A 21621-nucleotide genomic window follows, 5' to 3' on the forward strand; every position below is an offset into this window, starting at 1 on the left:
ACAAAACAGAGAAACACTACAGAATTTAAGCGACCTTGGGTTCTGTGAAAGGTGCTATATAAATCCACAACATTATAAAAGTAATCCATTCTGATTAGAGGAATATAGCCTACGGTAAAACATTTAAAACACAAGTAACCATACATACAGGGGAGATTTTCAAGTGTTCCCTAATTTTAAACACTAAAGGGTACATGAAAGAAAGGAAAAAGGGAAAAACACAAGAGGAACAGTGGACACAAGTATCTCCTTTTGCCTGACGCGGCTGGATCTGCCAGTGTTTTGTCATTAAGAAGGTGTTAAGAAGGCTCCAGACCCTTCTTACAAAACCTTCTTAACGAAAGATCATCTTAGCGCTAAGAAGCTTTTGGGAAACGCAGCCTTCTTAACGGAGGATAATTGGAAGATAATTTTAGGCTAAGAAGCAATCGGGAAACGCGTTGGCTTCGTTGGCTTCTTACGGGAGCCTTAAGAAGGGTCAAAGAAGCTTCTTAGCGCTAAGAAGCTTTTGGGAAACGCATGCCTTCATAAAGAAGCAATTGGGAAACGCGTTTGCTTCTTAAGGGGGCCTTAAGAAGGGTTGAATTAGCTTCTTAGCGCAAAGAAGCTTTTGGGAAACCCAGCCATTATCTTTGAGTTGTGGACAAAACAAGACATTTGAGGGCGTCATCTTGGGCTTTGGGAAACACTGATCGTCATTTGCTACCATTTTCTGACATTTTATAGACCAAACAACTAATCGATTAATCGAGAAAATAATCAACAGATTATAATCGATTATGAAAATAATTGTTAGTTGCAGCCCTAATTGATTTTGAAACATACATGCGCATACATACATGTGTACATCAACATAATAACACACAGGCACAAGCTCACAAATGCGCAAGTGCAGTGCACATACTGTAAATGCACACACACACCCTACACACACAGCGTGGCAAGGAAATAATAACATGTTCCTCTTATTATCATCAAATTTTAGACTTGACTACCTGCTGACCATATGTTTTTGTTTTGTATGTGTGGTGTTGCTGTGCTACTTTAACATTGGTGTAATCAGTGGGTTGTTCTAACATTGCTATAATTCCACTGTAGCAATTACGGAACCCCGAAGAGAAAGAATAGTCTCTTAGTTGGGTAGGTAGGCTACTGTACCTATCCTTTTGAACAAAGGCACTGTGTAATGGTGGTGTAACAATTAATGGAAAAACACTTGTTCATTATACAATAGAGTAAATACAATACCAAGAACTACAAATACAATAATATATTCTTATGTTTGAGGGTGAAACTGGACCCAGGCTTGAGAGAGGGAGGGAGGGAGGGGGGGAGGGGGGGAGGGAGGTGAGGTTGTTAAAGGGAGGGATGACATAACCTGGCTGTGAGCCCAGCTTCCTGAGCGCTCACCGCCTCTCCTGTTGCTATGGTTACTTACAGCAGGTTGCCGAGCGAGGACGGTTCCGTCATCAGCAACCAATCAGAGAAGCCGAATTCCAACAGGGGCTTGACAGTGCAGAAAGTCACAGCACAGCAGAAACTGACAAAGGAGGAGACGCGCAAGAGGGACGGTGAGAGTCACACACTGATGCAAATACACATCTTTATTCCACAGTCCCTTTTGACATTTGCAGACAAGCTCAGGTAGGCCACAGGCAAGCTCAGGTAGGCCACAGGCAAGCTCAGGTAGGCCACAGACAAGCTCAGGTAGGCCACAGGCAAGCTCAGGTAGGCCACAGGCAAGCTCAGGTAGGCCACAGGCAAGCTCAGGTAGGCCACAGGCAAGTTCAGGTAGGCCACAGACAAGCTCAGGTAGGCCACAGACAAGCTCAGGTAGGCCCCAGACAAGCTCAGGTAGGCCACAGCCACAGGCAAGCTCAGGTAGGCCACAGGCAAGCTCAGGTAGGCCCCAGACAAGCTCAGGTAGGCCACAGACAAGCTCAGGTAGGCCACAGGCAAGCTCAGGTAGGCCCCAGACAAGCTCAGGTAGACCACAGACAAGCTCAGGTAGACCACAGACAAGCTCAGGTAGGCCACAGACAAGCTCAGGTAGGCCACAGGCAAGCTCAGGTAGGCCCAGACAAGCTTAGGTAGGCCACAGACAAGCTCAGGTAGGCCACAGACAAGCTCAGGTAGGCCACAGACAAGCTCAGGTAGGCCACAGATAAGCTCAAGTAGGGCCCAGACAAGCTCACGTAAGCCACAGACAAGCTCAGGTAGGCCACAGACAAGCTCAGGTAGGCCACAGACAAGCTCAGGTAGGCCCCAAACAAGCTCAGGTAGGCCCCAGACAAGCTCGGGTAGGCCCCAGACAAGCTCAGGTAGGCCCCAGACAAGCTCAGGTAGGCCCCAGACAAGCTCAGGTAGGCCCCAGACAAGCTCAGGTAGGCCCCAAACAAGCTCAGGTAGGCCCCAGACAAGCTCAGGTAAGCCCCAGACAAGCTCAGGTAGGCCCCAGACAAGCTCAGGTAGGCCACAGACAAGCTCAGGTAGGCCCCAGACAAGACACTTTTCCAGTCTTCCTTTGCTTCTCAGACCCGGGTCCCCTCAGAGAAACGCGCTGCCACTGCAGCTTTTTTACAGCCAGTTAGCAAAGATGGACCTGATGAATATGCATGACACAGTCACCCTACTGACATGATACAATTATGGCACAGCGGTGAATGCTGACCTACAGGCAGAAGTGCAAACACACACACACACACACACACACACACACACACACACACACACACACACACACACACACACACACACACACATTGATTGCCAAAAGATGCTCATAACCTACATACATGTACATGTAAGATATAGAGAAATGTTAAGCTGCACATTTTATTGCGTTTGAAAGTAAGTGATATTTGTTCAGCAGCCAGATGTTTGCACTGAAGCACAGTTGTGCTTGTAAGTCAAATTAATCAAATTCAAATACTCTGCCTTTAAATTGGATTGAGCTCGGTAGAGTATAGCTTTCCTAATGGGTGGATTTGAATAATTCATCGGCAGAGTTAAGAGGGAAACTTAGAATTTAATCCAGTTTGTCTGATGCAGGATAAGCAATGAAAGCGCAAAGTCAGTGTCTTTAATCTATCACAGAGATGCATTGCCACAACCTTGGAAGCGAAAGCTGTCTCTGTGATCCATTTGTCTCTGTCCACTTAACTCGCTGACATACAGGACTGATGTTTGACGGAATGTCATAGTCAATCGCCTGTCATACATGCATGTATGACATAATTGGAATTGCATATATAATATAAGACAGATGCTTAATGTCAGCCGGAGAGAGACACAGACAGACAGACAGACAGACAGACAGACCGACAGAAGAAGAGAGAAAGAGACAGTGTGTTCCCCTCTGACTGACACGGTCATACTGATGGGTCGAGGACGTATCTGTATGTAGTCCCTTTATGAGTGAACTCCCTCTTTGTTCTTCAGATCCATATGACACCTCCTCTGGCTCCCTGCAGCTCATTTCCATAAAGCCTATGGCGGCTCAACCCACCTACTCACGCCCCGTCTCCTCTGACCAGGACTCAGCTATCCTCAATGGAGAGGTGATGCACACACACACACGCACACACGAAGGAACGCACGCAAACATGTATTTTACGAACAAATTAAATATGCATAGAAGCGTGCTTTGAGAGGGGCGTGCTCCTTCCATGAACCCATCAAGGACGAGAACATAGAAATCCATCAAATTTGATTGTTCCTCTGCTCGGGGTTTGAACCCCCAAAGCTCTGATGATTAACTATGTGGTGCAAAGTGCATTCACGTTGAAGCGTTAAAGTAAGATTAGAGGCCTGGAACGCTGTTTAAAGCTTGAAAGAAGGTATTTTACCACGGGCACATTTTTGGCTTTTTGGCAACTTTAAAATATTGCTTCATACATATTATTGTGTGCTTTCTTCAGTTCTAAGAATTTGTGGATGACGAACATCCAAGTCACGTTTCCTCCACAGTGTAACCAACAGCAAACGTACTTGCAGTATTGGAGCAAAGATTGCGATTTTTCAACCTTGCTACCTTGATGTGTTCTTATCTAAGGCTAGACTTTTACACATCAGAATGATTTGTGAAGCAGTGAAATAACCATGAAAAGAAAACAATCTCCTTGACTGTGGTTGTTTCAGTTTCTCTGGAGAGCTTTTTACTCCCGAGAACCTTCCCTGATCTCTCATTCACTCTACAGACAAAGACATTTTCAGGCAGAAGCATACCACCTATTGACTGTGCCTGTTTTTTTTAAATATATAAACTCCTCAAAAAAAGTTTGGAAACGTTATTTCGGACGATTATTTCTCCCCTTTAATAATATTTAATTTAATAATTTAATATTTAATAATACAACTTGTAAGGATTGTGCATTCGTGGAATTGCATTCGCGCCCCAAAACAATTTGCCAAAATCGCCTGCAATATTCTTCTGTTGGTATTCACTCTTGTTTTGAGTTGCTTGGTGGATTGGATGATTGCACTCTCCCACAGTAATAAGGAAAAAACAACACATATTTACCATTTTTACACTTTATTCATTTTTGTCAGGGACCTCAGTAGCGTGTGGAAGATCCATTATGCAACCACAACAGCTTGGCACCTTGGTGCTGTCAATTAGGTGCCAATCACACACCTGCCAGCACTTGAAGCTCTCTTCTACTGCCACCCTCACCGTCCCCCCATCCAGACTCAAAACCTTTGGTGACCGTGCTTTCTCCCGTGCCGCACCCCGACTTTGGAACTCCCTCCCCAGACCGTCCAAGACTCTCCCTCACTCCCCACTTTCAAATCCCGACTTAAAACCTATCTGTTCTCCCAAGCTTACAACCTCCCCTACCCCTGACCACCTCCTCCAACCATCACCCTCTGCCCCCCCCACCTGCCCCTCCCTCCTGTTCTCTTCCTCTCCTCTGCTTCTCTATACAACCTTGCCCTGAACCGCCACTGTTATCTGTACCTGTCCCCTGTATCTGTTGCCTGTTGCCTGTATCTGTTGCCTGTTGCCTGTATCTGTTGCCTGTGTCTGTTGCCTGTTGCTTGTTTCTTGTTTTACTGTTAAGCGTCTTTGAGTCTTGAAAAGCGCTATATAAAATAAATGCATTATTATTATTATTGAAGCTCAAAACAAGAGTGAATACCAACAGAAGAATATTGCAGGGGATTTTGGCGCATTCTTTTGGGGTGCTACCCACACGGTTAGCTGTGTTGCTCATTCCACGAATGCACGGTCCTTACAAGTTGTACCTCGTTGTAAAGGTGACTGACTAATCAGGCTTTCCAACAATATAAAATTCAATACCAATTGGTATTATTAAAGGGGAGAAATAATCGACCGAAAATAACGTTTCCGAACTTTTGTTTTGTTTTGTTTATATATATAATCTTGATAGGTTTCTTTGCTTCCCGCCCTCCCTCCGCTCTGCAGGTGAGCATGGCTCTGAAGCAGAAGTCCGACATCGAGCACTACAGGAACAAGCTGAGGCTGAAGGCGAAGAGGAAGGGCTATTATGACTTCCCCTCCACCGATGGAAGCAGCAGCAGCAGGGCGCTGGCACAGAGGCAGCGGCACGGCCACAGCCATGAGAGGGCAGCCGGGGAGCACGGCCGAGCGCTGGAGCCCGACGACCACCGCGGCTCCACGTACGTCAAGTCTCGCAGGAGGTGAGGGGAGAGGGGGAACACAATCGAGAGGCAAAGTGAACGTCACTTCCTGCTTCAGCACTGTACCAGAGATTTTCATCCGCCATTTATTTTCCCATAGACATTTAAAAAAAATGCTTATAAAAATAGTTGTACTTGTTCAAACCAAACGGTTCAGATATATTTAGAAACAGGGGAGATGGCATAACATTTCACTTGGAACAAAATGTGGGTTTAAAGGGGGGCAATGTTTTTTCTTTTCTTTTTTTGTTTGTCCAAGTGAAATGTTCTATGGTCTCTCCCCATTCTAAATATATCTGAACCGTTTGGTTTGAACAAGTAAAACTATTTTTTACAAGCATTTTACAAAATGTATATTATGGGAAAATAAATTGCGGAAGAAAATCTCTGGTACAGTGCTGAAGCAGGAAGTGACATTCACTTTGCCTCTCTATTGGAACCAGCCAGGGAGTAAACAGGAAAGCAAGTCAACGTGTAAACCATATCAGACCTTAAAACCAATCCTGGAGTGAATGTGTGCTATGTGTGGAGATTCCATTGAGACGTAATTTGATATAAGCCAATATCCACACATGCAGGTCAGCTGTGTTGCTCTTTTTATTTCATAAAAAAAATGGGATTAACACCTTGAGATGTATCATCTCATTTTTCGAGGGGCTCCCAACATAATTACAGACACTACATACTGTACACAGAGGAGTGTCAAAATACATCACAAGATCAAAGTACAATAATGAATATAACGGACAGACAGTAGATCAAAAAAAGGAAAACAGGACAAGAACAACAGACACACACACACATTAATGAAAAAAATGAAAACAATACAACTACAAGGTGGCCAGAACGGCCAAATACAGGGTAGCTAGCAGCAATGTGAATGGATCACAAAATACAAGAGTAGGTGTACGGTATATAGATAGTGACAGCTTCAATGATAGCAGGAACAGTCTGTCCCAGTCCATTCAGAATCAGTCTTTTACTAGCTTGTCACCTCTCTTGCTGTTTCAAAGCAGGCCCTCACCCCCTCCCATTCCTGCACAGTTACGCGTGTTTCACATGTAGGCGGGAGAAATATCTGTCAAAGCGATTTACAACGTTTGTCCTCAGTAGGCTTCTGTAGTGCAGTGGCTTTGCTGTTTTACAAACCTGTTGTGGTTTCTGTCATCCTGTAGTGATCAGAAAACGTGCTTATTGCAGCTTGGTATGAGTTTGCCACACATGGATAATATACTTTGTTCACTTCTCACGAAAGTGAAGAGCATTTAGCCTACATCTCCCAGAATGCTGCAGGTGATATGGCAGCCCCAGGAATGAGTCCGGAAAAAAAATCGATGCTAACACTTCCGGGTTCTTCACTGTTTTCGCCTATGGGGTTTTTGAATGGGTTTTTGGCGCGATGCTTCAAATAAGGTCTCTGGGCAACGCAAGCTTAATCAAACGCGAACCAGTGTTCAGCGGGATAATCTTCACACATGAGGACCACTTTCGTTTGATTAAGCTTGCGTTAACCACAGACCTTATTAGAAGCATCGCGCCAAAAACCCATTCAAAAATCCCATAGGCGAAAACAGTGAAAAACCCGGAAGTGTTAGCATCGATGTTTTCCGTACTCATTCCTGGGGCTCTCTATACCACATGCTTCTGATTATGTTACCCCCCCGCCCCTGCTGGCCTCTGCCTAATTTGCAAATAGATCAGTCAAATTGTCTTAGTACCCAGAAGAGGGAGCCATCAGGCCTGTCTGATTATTTTGATCCTGATCCTGAGCTTCCATAAGGGAGATAAGAGGATTGGCTGTATTTGGCTGCAAGCTGGACCGTCCACTATGCTGCTTCTTCTGTCCAGCTTGTGCTCCACACAGATGCAGATAAACATGGATGGAGTCTGCTTATTAGAGATTCAGGGTGCCAACAATCTCTTCCACAGCACATGAACATTTACTCACAGTCTCACACTAGCTGTCCTCAGAGGGGAAAGCAACATTTGAATTCTGGCGTGTGTGTTGCCTTAGTGACAGCTTGGTTGGACTCGTTATTCCCATATTTCACCCTCTGGTGAGCGAGATAGGGATGTTACCGACTGTTTAAATATTCATATTTGTGCACGACGTCTGATCGGCTCCATCGACAACACGCACCACCCACTGAGGTGATAATGCTGCGGAAGCATGTTCACTGATAGGCATCCTGTTGTCTGTAATTGAATATACATTGTTCTTTTGTTGTGCTAGCTAGATGCTTTATCAATATTACATGTTGCTGTGCGACACTGTGTTCCCTCTCAAGAGCATCCTCATGTCTGGCAGCACTTGGCAAAGCATTTTAGGAAGATTATGTCAAAGTGTTTCTGGCTGACAGAGTAGCGTTCTAGCTCTCGAGAGAGAGAAGCAGTTAGACTGTCATGATTACGTTTGCTCGTTAGCCAAGTTGAAGAAAAGGATAACGGTGAGGAGGACGATATCTTACTAATATAATTGGGGCGGCAGTTTGCTCAACGGCGCACATGCCTGTTGAGCGGGCGAGGCCGAGCTGCGTCTGCAGGCGAGCATGCGTAGTGGCCGAGCTGCGTCATCCTCGAGGGCAAAACCAACGAGGCACGGTAAGAAATGCTGCCAGTTCAGCGGGCGAGCCAGCGAGGGGCGCTAGAAAGGAGCGCGCTCAATTTCTAGTCCTAGACGTACTTTTTGAGTCGACCCTCTTCACTCATGACATGAGATGTCCTAACTCATCTACAATTTGGTCTGTATCTGAACTTCCTTATGTCCATTTTGGAAAGGGAATGAATTACTTTTCCCCAGCTTGTTCATCGTGTCTGGCACAATGGAACCCGATGGGATTCTTTTGGTGAGATCCTCCTCCTCCCCTTTCACAAGCAGGCACACGACAGCCAAGGCTCAAAGCAGTTGAAAGGATTTCAATTAATAACTGCCCCAGGTGTGACACTGACTGCATGTGCTAATGTCACTCTTGAATCTAATTGGCAGACACTCGCAGGTGGGGCAGACAGCCTACCGCAGCCGACAGAGCCTGAGCAGTCCCAGCCCCGGGGGCACGGAGATGGACCTGCTGGTGATGAGGGAGAGGCCGAGGAGAGGCATCCGCAACAGTGGCTATGACGTGAGTCGCATTTCATCACCCTCTTATCACCACTCCAACAGCATGGGGGGACAGGATGATATGATGAGTTTCATTCCCAAATTTAAAGTTCCCCATGCGAAGAAAAGTAATACCTACTGTGACAAACGTGTTGTTACATTCTTGGTAGGTAACAGAATGACTTTTTTGTAGAATGGATCTTTTATGTTAGAGATATTACATGATGAGATTCAAGAAATGATTACTGTCGTAAAATGGATATACAATGCTGTCACTATTATGAGAACTAGGTACTAGCAATAGTATTCCTCACTTATGATTATGAAGCAGAACATATCTCATTACTCAAATCTAAATATAATGGTAGGTAACTTTATTCTTTATTTGACTTTATTCATTGTTAGCCCACAGTTCATCCAAATTGTTTGCATACCTAAGCTTTTTCATATACTGTCGATGGGATTCTCAGGTGATCATGTTGAAGCTTCTAGACATAAAACTGTCACATTTTGATATTTACAGGCAAGCAGCATGTGGAAGGTAAACGTGGATTTTCAATCAGTTCTTGTCAGAGCTGAATCCAGGAACTGCTGACCTAGGTGGGACACTGTGCAGCCATGTGTGAGCAGGAAATCAAACGTATTCTGCTCAGGTGTGGTTTCCAGTGTGGCCACAGCAGACCGAAGAGATCGAGACAAGTGGTTCATGCATAATTAAGAGTTCAGATTTATAGGGTTATGCCATTTGATATATAATTCATTTCAGGAAGGGCTGCTTTTATGTCTGCATGCTTTTATTCCATTACAATACGGTTGCTGTCATGCAGGGAGAATACTAGTATGTGAGCTCCCGTGGGAATCTAACAGACTTACTACAGATCTACTGTCAAACAAAACAACAGAAACAACGTTGATCTGGGGAGAGCCATAGACTAGCACCATGCTTCCTCCGACACATGCGCAAGTTGCCAGCCGCTTCTTTTCACCCGACAGCGGGGGGCTTCAACCGGCAGGATGTACTGTAACGCGTGGGAGGATCACGCTATTCTCACCAGTTCCCTTCCGCTCCAAACAAGCGCCCCCGACCGACCAGAGGAGGCGCTGGCTCATTGTTTATGTGTGTCGGTCGGGTCATTGTTCGCAATTCCAGTGGAGCCGTGGTGGCCGGGAGATCAGCTCTCTCCCCGGAGGCGATTTTTCTAGGATTGTGTTGTGTGTTGTGTGTGTTTGTTTTTGTTTTTTTGTATGCTTATTCACACAGATATTATTATGGCTCCTTTGATTCAGTGCTGTTTGATGCCGGCTGTTTCGTGACGTCATGCACGTGTAGCAGCCTGGGCTGAGCAGTGATTGGTCTTCTTTCGTGTGGACAGACAGACATACTACAGACAGATATACTACAGACAGATATACTGTACTACAGACAGACATACTACAGACAGACATACTACAGACAGACATACTACAGACATATACTGTATACTACAGACAGATATACTGTACTACAGACAGACATACTACAGACAGATATACTACAGACAGACATACTACAAACAGATATACTACAGACAGACATACTACAGACAGATATACTACAGACAGACAGACATACTACAGACAGACATACTACAAACAGATATACTACAGACAGACATACTACAGACAGATATACTACAGACAGACATACTACAGACAGACATACTACAGACATATACTGTATACTACAGACAGATATACTGTACTACAGACAGACATACTACAGACAGACATACTACAAACAGATATACTACAGACAGACATACTACAGACAGACATACTACAGACAGACATACTACAGACAGACAGACAGACATACTACAGACAGACATACTACAGACAGACAGACAGACATACTATAGACAGATATACTACAGACAGACATACTACAGACAGACATACTACAGACACACATACTACAGACAGATATACTACAGACAGACATACTACAGACAGACAGACAGACATACTACAAACAGATATACTACAGACAGACAGACATACTACAAACAGACATACTACAGACAGACATACTACAAACAGACATACTACAGACAGACATACTAAATGGTAAATGGCCTGCATTTATATAGCGCTTTTATCCAAAGCGCTTTACAATCAGTAGGTACCGGTAGTCTACATTCACCCATTCATACACCGATGGCAGCAGGCTGCCACGCAGGGTGCCTACACACCATCGGGAGCAAGGAGGGTTAAGTGTCTTGCCCAAGGACACAACGACAGCAGCTGGGAGGGAGCGGGGATCGAACCGCCAACCCTTGCGCCATTGGCCGACCCGCTCTACCTCCTGAGCTAAAGCCGCCCTTAATACTATACTACAGACAGACATACTACAGACAGACAGACTGTTCTAGATGCTGTAAAAACATTGCACTGACTAAGACTGTCTGGCAAATTGTGTATTTTATCTCCATACATTTGGGAGGCACCGGGGCAGCAGAGGGATTCATGGTCGGTCCATCAACAGCTATGTAACCCTTTAAAAGTCAATTAAAGGCAACGCAGTTCAGCAGATTTGCCACAAGCTCTACAAATTCCATTTGTTTGATCCCCATCTCCCAGCCCTCTACTTGCACTGCACTTAGCCATACAACCTGCTAGCCTCTGCTAGCTGTGCTGTGCCCCCTGCAGACCTGCTGGCCCTATTGATTACAGCGGGACTACTGTAGCTGTAGGCCACATCGCTGCAGATCCATGTCTCTGCCTCGCCGTGTTGCAGGGGGGACTGATTTATGAGGCGCACTATGCTAGCTAGGTCTCTTGCGGCGGGGCTACCCTCTATTCACGCAGGAAGTAGGGCAGCCTCGGCTCCTGTTCATTTATCACGGAATGAAAAAGGGCTGGAAACATGGAGGCTGGGAGAGGGAGAAAGAGCATGGGATGTAAAACAGAGAGGAGATTAAGAGGAGCGGACATAGATAGGGATGTGGTTTTATATAGATACAAGAGAGAAGAGGGAGAGACATTGTGGAAAGCGTAACACATATAGACCTCCAGCAATTTGCTGCAGCGCTTAATTACTTGAGTGTAAATTTCGCTGGCTTGTTTATCACCACAGGAGAGGGGGGGGAGCGCAGATGAACAAAGCCTAGTCACTATAACAAACGGTCCCCTGGCTCTGCTGCCGAGCCTACTGGGAGAGCGTGCAGAACCAGCGCTGCATCGGGACTCATCCAGCTGGCGTATCTCAGGACCACAGCACACCGCGGACGGGCTTTTCTAGCTCACTCAGCACCTTGTCAACACCCCCACTGTGAAGATGAGTCAGTGCCTTCCCCCACTCATTAGGGAACTTAGGATTGCTCAGCCTTCTCGAGGTGTGTCCGTGACATCCCGCTAAGTCATCAAGGGGAGGTTTAATTTCCTACTGTTGGATCCAGGTGTAAATCAAGACACGACTTCCCAGGTGGGCTCTGGTGTAGATTCATCATACGCATAGGCCAGCCCACAAAAAGGAGAACATTAAGAATACCTGGCGCTTTAATAATTATTAGTTTCATATACAGCGCACTCCTCTTATAGTGATCACCTTGGGACGGGTCAAATTGATCACTATAAGCAGATGATCATTATAACCGTATTTCTTTTTCTTTTTCTTTATTTCTCATGCAGATTACCATCTAATTTGCATTTGTATATATATTACATTAATACAGTACATGTAAAGTAAAGGAATGTTATTGACTTTAAAAATCCATACAGTAAGTTAGGACTCCGTAAGTTAGGGGCACGGTGGCTCAGTGGTAGAGCAGTCGCCTCACAGTCAGAAGGTCCTGAGTTTGATTCTCGCCTGGGACACTGTGGGCGCTGTGGTTGTGTTCCCCCCCATATCTTCAGTGCCTACTGCCCAGGTGGGGTATCTCGTCGTAAGGGCCTTTCTCTCTGTGTGGAGTTTGCATGTTCTCCCCGTGCTCCCCCACGGGGTTCCTCCGTATATAACCCCCCCACTAAAAACATGCAAAAGATCAGATCGTCATCGTCATCCGACCAGTGACGACAACATCCGAAGTTGGTCCCCGGGCGCTGTACGAGAAAGCGACCACTGCTCCTGGCCTGCCCCCCGGAGGAAAGGACATGCCTGGATGGGTTAAATGCAGAGGACACTTTTCACCGGCCACCGTCAGCATGAGTGTGTTGTGGCCGCATGCATGTGTTGTGGTGTTCGTGTGACAATAAAAAGACGGGCTTGTCCCGTTACGAGAGAGTTTCAAACACAGCTGGCTTCACATAGACAGAGAGGCCACCATCTCTCGACAGACAGAGTTGCCACGATTTCTCCATATACAGACAGACATGCACTGAGTATCACTGCTGTATCTCGTTGGCTCATTTTTGGCAGTTTGTAAGTAAAAAGATAATAAAATTACTGTAGTTAAAAAAAAAATCCATTGTTCTCAGGTGGGACTAAGGCCCCAAATGATCACTGTAAGCGGAGTATTGATCACTATGAGCAAATTATTTAAACATCATGTGTATAGGAATGATTCGGGACCAAGCTTTTTGATCACTATAAGCGGTTGATCACTATAACCGTGATCACTACAGTCTAAGCGGATTCCACTGTCATTCTTTTCATTCTTGTTTAATAGATTCCATAAGGATTGCATCTGAGTCTACCTCTCAATCAGACTGCATACTTGTTCTACTGTACAAGGATCAGCAAGTAAGAAAGTCTTGGTTGATCAGAAGAGGAATGCCGCATGGCTTTAAACGTGTGCACTGGAGATCGTTATTATTGGACATCTGTGGAGTCCACATGTGATGAAAAGAACAGAGAAAATCCAAGGCACTCTCCTGAAGTTGTTTAGATTAGTGTTTTATATGTACTCATAGTAGTTGCGTGTGTGTGTGTGTGTGTGTGTGTGTGTGTGTGTGTGTTTGTTTTAGACTGAGCCTGAGTTGATTGAGGAGACAAATGTTGACCGCCTGATGGGGCCACAGGGATATATGTACGGCCGGGGGTGGAAAGGTCACTCGGAGACGTCCACTCTGAGCTCACAGCCCTCCATCGACGAGGTGCGACAGCAGATGCACCTGCTGCTGGAGGAGGCCTTCAGCCTGGCGTCGGGCGGCCAGTCAACATCTGGACGCCACTCGCACCACCACCACCCCCACCCCGGCCACTACAGCCCCGCGCCTCCCCTGCCCTACACAGACGTGGTGACCAGCGCCCCGGGCACGTTGAGCCGTGGACGGGGGGGCCTGCAGTGGGTGCCGTCTTATGGAGCAGATGTGTATCAGTGCAGCCTGCCCAAACCAGTAAGTGGGATGATCCTATTTTGCTTAAAGAGGTGTACTTAACGGATACACCTGATTATAAAACGGCTCTCTCAAATCAAGCAATCTGATTGGTTCACAGCCATTGTATAAATCCAATAACCCACTCCAATAACCCATGGCCATGGCCATGGGTTATTGGTTGCCATGGCAACTCTCTTACTAAAAGCCTTTGGTTACCTCAAAAAAAACAAATGGCGGAGACAGCTGTCAGATCCTTGTGAATCGATCTTCACTTATAACTTTACTAATACTTCGCAGAAAATTATGTTTTGTACAAGAATAGATGCGGGCTAATGTCTTCTTTGCAAAAAAAAGGCTGTTAACCCCGCATTTAACCCCGCATTTAACCCCGTAACGTTAGTTGGTGTCGGGCTTTGCAGAAAGCACTCAGCTTCTCAGCAAGCGCTGAGAATGCAGCGCTGCGCTCGAGCTGCCTGTCGGGGTTTCCAGAAAGCTCTCAGCTTCTCAGCAAGCGCCAGGATTGGCCAATGTCAACTTCAGTCTCCAGAACGATCCAATCAAATCACCCGCACGTCTATCTTCTTGCTAGAGGTCCCGCCTTACAGTAGTGTTTCAACTGACTCTATCAGAATACCATGCCAGTCGGACTTATAGTATTATTATTATATTTATATTATCATACTTGGAAACCGTTTTATAAAAGCAATATAGCACTCGAGCAGCGTGTGTTGTGGCATATATCCCGCTGATCAGTTGTTATCCCACGAGGCCGCAGGCCGAGTGGGATAACAACTGATCAGCGGGATATATTTGCCACAACACACTAGCTCTCATGCTACTGTATATTGCTTAATTATATTATATTTAGAGGTGTACTTAAGGATAAATCTGATTATATCTTGCTTAAAGAGGTGTACTTAAAGGATACATCTGATTATATTTAGAGGTGTACTTAAAGGATAAATCTGATTATATTTAGAGGTGTACAGTACTAAGGATAGATCTAAGTATATTTTGCTTAAAGAGGTGTACTTAAAGCATAAATCTGATTATATTTAGAGGTGTACTTAAGGATAAATCTGATTATATGTTGCTCAAAGAGGTATACTTAAAGCATGAATCTGATTATATTTAGAGGTGTACTTAAGGATCAATCTGATTATATGTTGCTTAAAGAGGTATACTTAAAGCATAAATCTGATTATATTTAGAGGTGTACTGAAAGGATCAATCTGCTTATTTTCAACCTGGGGCTTGTTTTCCTAGTTTTTTGTCATCATGACACATTGTGTTCGAAATAGAGCTTCCTGTACCTCCCCTTTGGCAGGAACGCTGCTCTCCAATACAAACGCAAGGGCCAAAGCCAGCTCCAACATTTGAAAGCAAAAAGCAAGTAAAACACATCTTTTCAACACAATAACACTCACTCAGCAGCGCTGGGCCCTGCCTACTTGCTTATAGTATGGTATTAGATACATTATTTTAACTACTGGCTGTGGCTAGTTGGCAACCGTAAAGTATTTTGATGCCATGTTCATGTCATATCATGTCGTATCAGATGTTGTATAAATACGAATTGTCAACTAACCCATTCAATAAACAAATAAATATGTGCACTCAATTTATAGGGTTGAGACTCTGGAGATGATATGTCATGGGCGCAATTATGGAAATGTTTGTATGAGCACAGGATTACAGCAGCTCCTTACAGACGATGTTGTCTGTTATTCCCTCCTCATCACCAATAAGAACTTTCATGCTGCTGGCTCACTTTCTCCTGGAGAAGGCTGTGTAGAGCTGGCCATGAGCAAACACTGGCTGAGGTAGGTAGATGCCAACTCAGCCATGCTCTTGCCCTTGCCCTTTGTTGAGGGTAAATGAGAAAGCCAATCTGATTGGGAGCTGCCGTCTCCCGTCAAGGGAAGCTCATCATTTCTGTCATGGTCACTTCTTCCAACAATGAAGTGTGTGAGCAATACCTAAAAAGTATCAAATGGGCTACTACTATAACTGAATGGCGGTGATAATTGTTCCATCACAGCTATCTAAAGAACAATAGTGTGAGTGTTAAGCTGCCTCCACACGAGAAGCGATCTTCTCCTCTCTCATCGCGAGGTAGAGCGGAGAAAGGTCAGCGGTAAATAGGTCAAAGGTTAAACAATTTGAACTTTGAGCACATCGCAAGGTGGCAAATTCGAGAGGCGCGCGACGCCAAGTGTAGCGCCGCCGCATAGTTGGGAGGCACCCGGGACAGCAGGTGCAGAGCTGTTTTACCGCGGATCATGTGTGTGCGGCTTTACTGTGCAGAGAGGACATTTTGATCGGTTTTTGGGTTCAACTGTTGGAGCTTAATATGTCGTGGAGAGGAGCGCTCCAGGCCAAGTGGAGGTATCTCTACTACAGTGAAGTAAGTGATGAAAATCTGAACACAGTCAAATGTCATGATGCCCAGGTTGAAAATAAATGGAATTATCAACTGTGCGTGAGAGTAGCTATAACCGTCCAAATGTTCACTGTCTGTTGAAGGCCTTTCGCTTCACCCAGCTCCCTGACATGGCCATGGGCTCTCCTCCTCCCCCTTTACCGCCTCGCACCGGACCACCTCCTGGGACCTCCTTAAGACGGTGAGGGCCTAAAGGAGCCACACTTACAGACACACACACACACACACACACACACACACACACACACACACACACACACACACACACACACTGTTAGAACGATGCATCCTGAATCGCATCAGATATTCCTAAATTATTCACATTTGAATTCACATCCAGGGACCAGATATTCGTAGGTAATATTCTCAGGCCAGGGTGATTTTAGGTCTTGTATAAATTTGAATATTGAACTAGTGCATTGAAAGATGCCAAGAATATTAATAAGGAGTATGCACTTTTCCACGTGGAGTCTCTCTACCATCTAGTGGCACAGACTGAGAATTGCATTGAATTTGTGCCTCTGCAATACTCTGTCCAACTTAGTTCGTCATCTGACTTGGGGCCTAAGGGCAGGAGCTGTGAGACATCTGTCACTGACATGCAGGCTCAGCATGACAGCAACCCCTATGGGCCAACCCCCAGAGCTGCACTCCCATCCATCACTGCAGAGCAGCCCGTGTCCAACTACTCAGGTGAGCCTACAAGGAGCCTCATGTGACCCCTACCTGTTAGAAGCAACCCATAATGTGCCTTACCTTCATCAGCAAACCTCCATCCCTCCCCTCTTGCAAACAGGAAACCCAATAACAGCTGTGTACGCCATCCCAGCCGCCAGGTCTGGCTACTCCGAATACTTTGTCTCCACACCGCCCACCTCCTACCGGAGTCCATCCTGGATGTCCTATCCGCCTGAACCTGAGGACGTGCCGCCACAGTGGGCAGACACTGTAAGGGACTGACCCACACTCACCCGGAAGCACCCAATCCCGCTCGAGGGCTAGGAACAGGAGCTAGTTGAAGAAAATGTTATAAAACCATAACTCGGAGGAGCAATGAATCATCTGGAAAATTAGGTGGAATGTAAGCTTAAGCACTGCACCGGATAGGGCTATATATAGGAACACGCGCCGCACACGCGCGCGCACACACACACACAAACCGCTACAATGTTTTAATACAGTAATAACTGTAGTGGCGCAGTGGTAAGCGCTGTCACCTCACAGCTAGAAGGTCCTGGGTTCGATTCCCACTTGGGACGCTGTGAGCACTGAAGGAGTGCGTGCCCGTCCGCATGTCCTCGAGTGCCCACCGCCCGGGTGGGGTCTTCAAAAAGGGCCTTTATGTGTGGAGTTTGCATGTTCTCCCAGTGCCCCCTGGGGGTTTCCTTCATATAGGAACCCCTCACCAAAAACATGCAATATCCTGGTCGCTGAAGTGGTGCCTCCTCTGGTCGTTCGGGGCGCCTGTTCGGAGGGAGGGGGAACTCGTTGGAATAGCGTGATCCTCCCACGTGCTACAGTATGTCCTACCGGTGAAGCTTCCCCTGTCAGGTGAAAAGAAGCGGCTGGCTACTGCCCATGTCTCGGAGGAAGCATGGAGCCAGTTTCGGCTCTCCCCAGATCGGCAGAGGGTGGAGCAGCAACCAGGATGATTAAATTAAAATGAGCACTAATGGGGGATAAAAATGGGATAAAAAAATCGGGGGGTAATACATCATACAGTCATACAGTAATGACATGCCACAGATACATTTCTTTCATACTTAGTAGGGGTGGGGGGAAAAATCGATTCACCTAAGTATCGCGATTTTTAATGTCACGATTTTTTGAATCGATCTTTTATTCCAGAATCGATAATCGCCAAAAAATTTTTTTTTTTTTTTTTTTTTTTTTTGGGTGCTTGCAGTCAGACCACTCACTGAACAGCAGGCCAGGCGCCGCCTACTGGTTTACTAGTGGTTTTATTACTTTATTAGTTAGTCTGAAGTAATAATTACACTTCAGGGTTAAAGTGGGTGCATCTCATTGTAAAATTGGACTTCAAACGGCCCAAATCTGGCTTCAAACGGCCCAAATTGGGCTTCAAACGGCCCAAATTTCACGCGCGTCGGCCCATATCGGCCTGGCCTGCTTGGTATCTAATGCCCGGCCTGAATTATGATCCCAGTCCGCCCCTGTTTTTAACTATATCGCCCAACCCTACTCATGATATATAATATACAGTCTCTAGTGTATGATTCAACTTTTCCCATGTTCTAATCTAGTGTAAAAAAGCAAACAAACTGAAAAAATAAAAGAAAAAAAATAAACAAAAATCGCAAAAAATCGTAATATCGAATCGCAATAATCGTAGAATCGCAATACTTAAGAATCGCAATATAAATCGAATCGGCACCCAAGAATCGTGATAGTATCGAATCGGGAGATAAGTGAATCGCCACAGCCCTAATACTTAGTGACACGCACTAAGGGAAATGTATCTGTGGCATGTTATTACTGTATTAAAAACATTGTAGCTGTTGGCAGTCAGTCTCATTATGGTTCTGACACTGAGCCAACAAATCTTTACCGCTCATGCTCCTATCGACTCTTGAACAGGATTGGGCCTCGCTGCACTGCTCTTCCTCTGTTACCCCCCCCCCCCCCCCCCCCCCCCCCAAGATGGGTTTCATTCATCCTGTCAGATCTGTTATTACCCATGTGACACCCCCCCCCCCTCCCCCTCCCTTCCCTGCACTGGACTCTCCTTGTCTGTATGGAATGTTCTCTTTATCCCTGTCTGTCTGCCTGTTTCAACCAGATGCCTTCACGCAGTGTCTTTTTGCAGAACCAGTGTCATTTAGAAACCATTTGCTGAACTGAATTTATGGCTGGCGTTGAGTGGACACTGCAAAATACCGGGGTAGTTGAGCACATTTCCTAAATGAACACCTATTTACTTTTTTTTTTTTTTTTTTTTGACTTGTTGTGTGGTATAGATCATACAGTTATGAACATTGTATGTCGGCATTCGAAAGTAGTCAATTTTTGGAGTTCAAACATTTAGTTTGAATTAAAGTCCATTTCAGAATCACAGATCCTCACACTCATTACTTTCCCCGTTATTTTGGTTCCTTTACAGTGATCCCCCCCCCCCCAAATTCGCTATTTCCCTTATAACCCATATTAATTATTTCTAAAATAGTGGTGCAAGAGAGAAAATGTTCACTCAGACAGACTAAGCCATATCCTTCTAATAATCTAATAGCAGCCATTATTTTCGTGGGCACTGATAATGTAGTTGCTATTTTTTTAATGCCCTGTCTGCCCTGTTTTGCAGGTGCCCCTGCCGGGGTATGTGGAGGCTTTTCCTCATCCTCGCTACCCACAGGGTAGCGCCTCCCGGCTCCCCCTGCAGTACCACCAGGGCCCGGAGCAGCCACTCACTGCCCCTACCACAGCATCCCAGCAAAGCCTGCCCCAGGCTGGGAAGAACATGGACCGCATGCCCCTGAGCAGCCTTTCCACCTCTGCACTCGTGCAGGCTATCCGTCAGGAGGTGGCCAAGCTGGCGAAAAAGCAGAATGATATGTTTGAGTTCCAGGTGTAACTCGGTGTTTGAGTTCCAGGTGTAACTCTGCCCCCCAGTGGCCAGGATTTGGTTGGCTGTGTGTTGGTCTTTCATCGGAGACACACAAAGGTGGAACTCCTTCAAAACTGCTTTTTGATTTGTACTATAAGACTGACTGATCGTCTTTACCCACTGATCTTTTTTCTTTCCTTCTCACAACCTACATTTGTGTTTTTCAACTCCTGACTTATAGGTACTGAAAGGTGATGGCTTTCTGAAACAATCGTTACATGCATCAGTTGTAGATATGTCAACAGGGCACTCAATGGTAAATATTATCATGGAAAAGATATTTTTTATTTCCATGATTAGTCATTTTTGCGAATCAATACAAATTGAGGAGAGCGGTAAAGTAGCATTATTCTGTCTGTACTGAGAGGACCAAATTATTCCAACAGATGGTTAAGTATAGACCAATGTATATAAGCATGTACAGTATAAGGACACCATGTATCTTATCTCTTTTTATAGACCATATCAGCCTCAACAAAATGGGCGACACCAATATTGGTTCATTCAGCCATTATAGTATATCAAAAATCTTCACTGGCAATCAATTTTGATGAGAAATAGTAAAACCACAATAACAACAGAAATGGTCCGTCTTTGGTGGTCTCATAATTTCCTACTGAGTAATTAATTTGCATCTGCTTAAAAAAAAAGGTAAACCCAACATGTTATGTTTGGATCGCTGCCTCTATTTATTTGAAATAAAATCAAACGTTTGTATGTTTTGGTGTACCCCAGAAGGTACAATGAATTTAAGAAAAGTCAGATATTTTCTCTGAAAAGCGATGAGTGGTTTTTATAGTATATGGCTGTTGATACGGAAAAACACTACTTAAGGAGACAGAGGCACATAACGAATGTTGACGCCTTTGAACATTAACTAAACTTTGACTATTATAAACTAGTTATCTTTTCTTCGACATATTGCTTTTGCAAATGACATTTTAGCACTCCATAAGGAAAAACTTTTAGTTTATTTATCGTATATCGCTGGATGAACATCTAGCAGATTTATTCTGAGCCATGATTTAAAGATGCACAGATGCTTCAATGCACATACTGTACAACCCAAAAGCCTTTGGCACAAAACTACTCTCTTTGCCGCTGGCACTTACTTATAGAGAGCCAAAGTAAACGTCACTTCCTGCTTCAGCACTGTACCAGAGATTTTCATCCTCCATTTATTTTCCCATAGACATTTCGTCAAATGCTTATAAAAATAGTTTTACTTGTTCAAACCAAACGATACAGATATATTTCAATAATGAGAGACTAGTAGAAAGTATAACAAGCTTTAATGATACAACAAATTAATTTTGGCATATGACTCCATGATATGATGACGCTCTCCTGAGATGATGAGAGGGCATCGTCAGTGAAGAATAGGATAGGAAATCCCCCATAGGGAATTCTTCAATCAGGAGTCATGACAATGGTGGTGGTCAGGGGAGGAGGTGGGGTGAAAACAACTGCTTCAGCGATGATGATCAGCAACTGAGA

General features: G+C 45.0%; 1 protein-coding gene across 1 annotated transcript in view; it reads left to right on the forward strand.

The window, feature by feature from the left end:
- Positions 1-20091, forward strand: part of kiaa1549lb (KIAA1549-like b) — a gene marked incomplete at both ends in the record, with an annotated part of 79777 nt that extends 59686 nt beyond the window's left edge. Inside the window, 9 exons of the mRNA XM_083651106.1 lie at positions 1441-1571; positions 3442-3560; positions 5429-5664; positions 8651-8783; positions 13706-14077; positions 16586-16683; positions 17047-17195; positions 17299-17450; positions 19822-20091. Coding sequence (XP_083507232.1) covers positions 1441-1571; positions 3442-3560; positions 5429-5664; positions 8651-8783; positions 13706-14077; positions 16586-16683; positions 17047-17195; positions 17299-17450; positions 19822-20091 — 1660 coding nt within the window. The remainder of the gene's footprint in view (positions 1-1440; positions 1572-3441; positions 3561-5428; positions 5665-8650; positions 8784-13705; positions 14078-16585; positions 16684-17046; positions 17196-17298; positions 17451-19821) is intronic.
- Positions 20092-21621: the final 1530 nt, after the last annotated feature.

This window comes from Poromitra crassiceps, assembly GCF_964638095.1.
Source record: "Poromitra crassiceps genome assembly, chromosome: 14".
NCBI lineage: Eukaryota > Metazoa > Chordata > Actinopteri > Beryciformes > Melamphaidae > Poromitra > Poromitra crassiceps.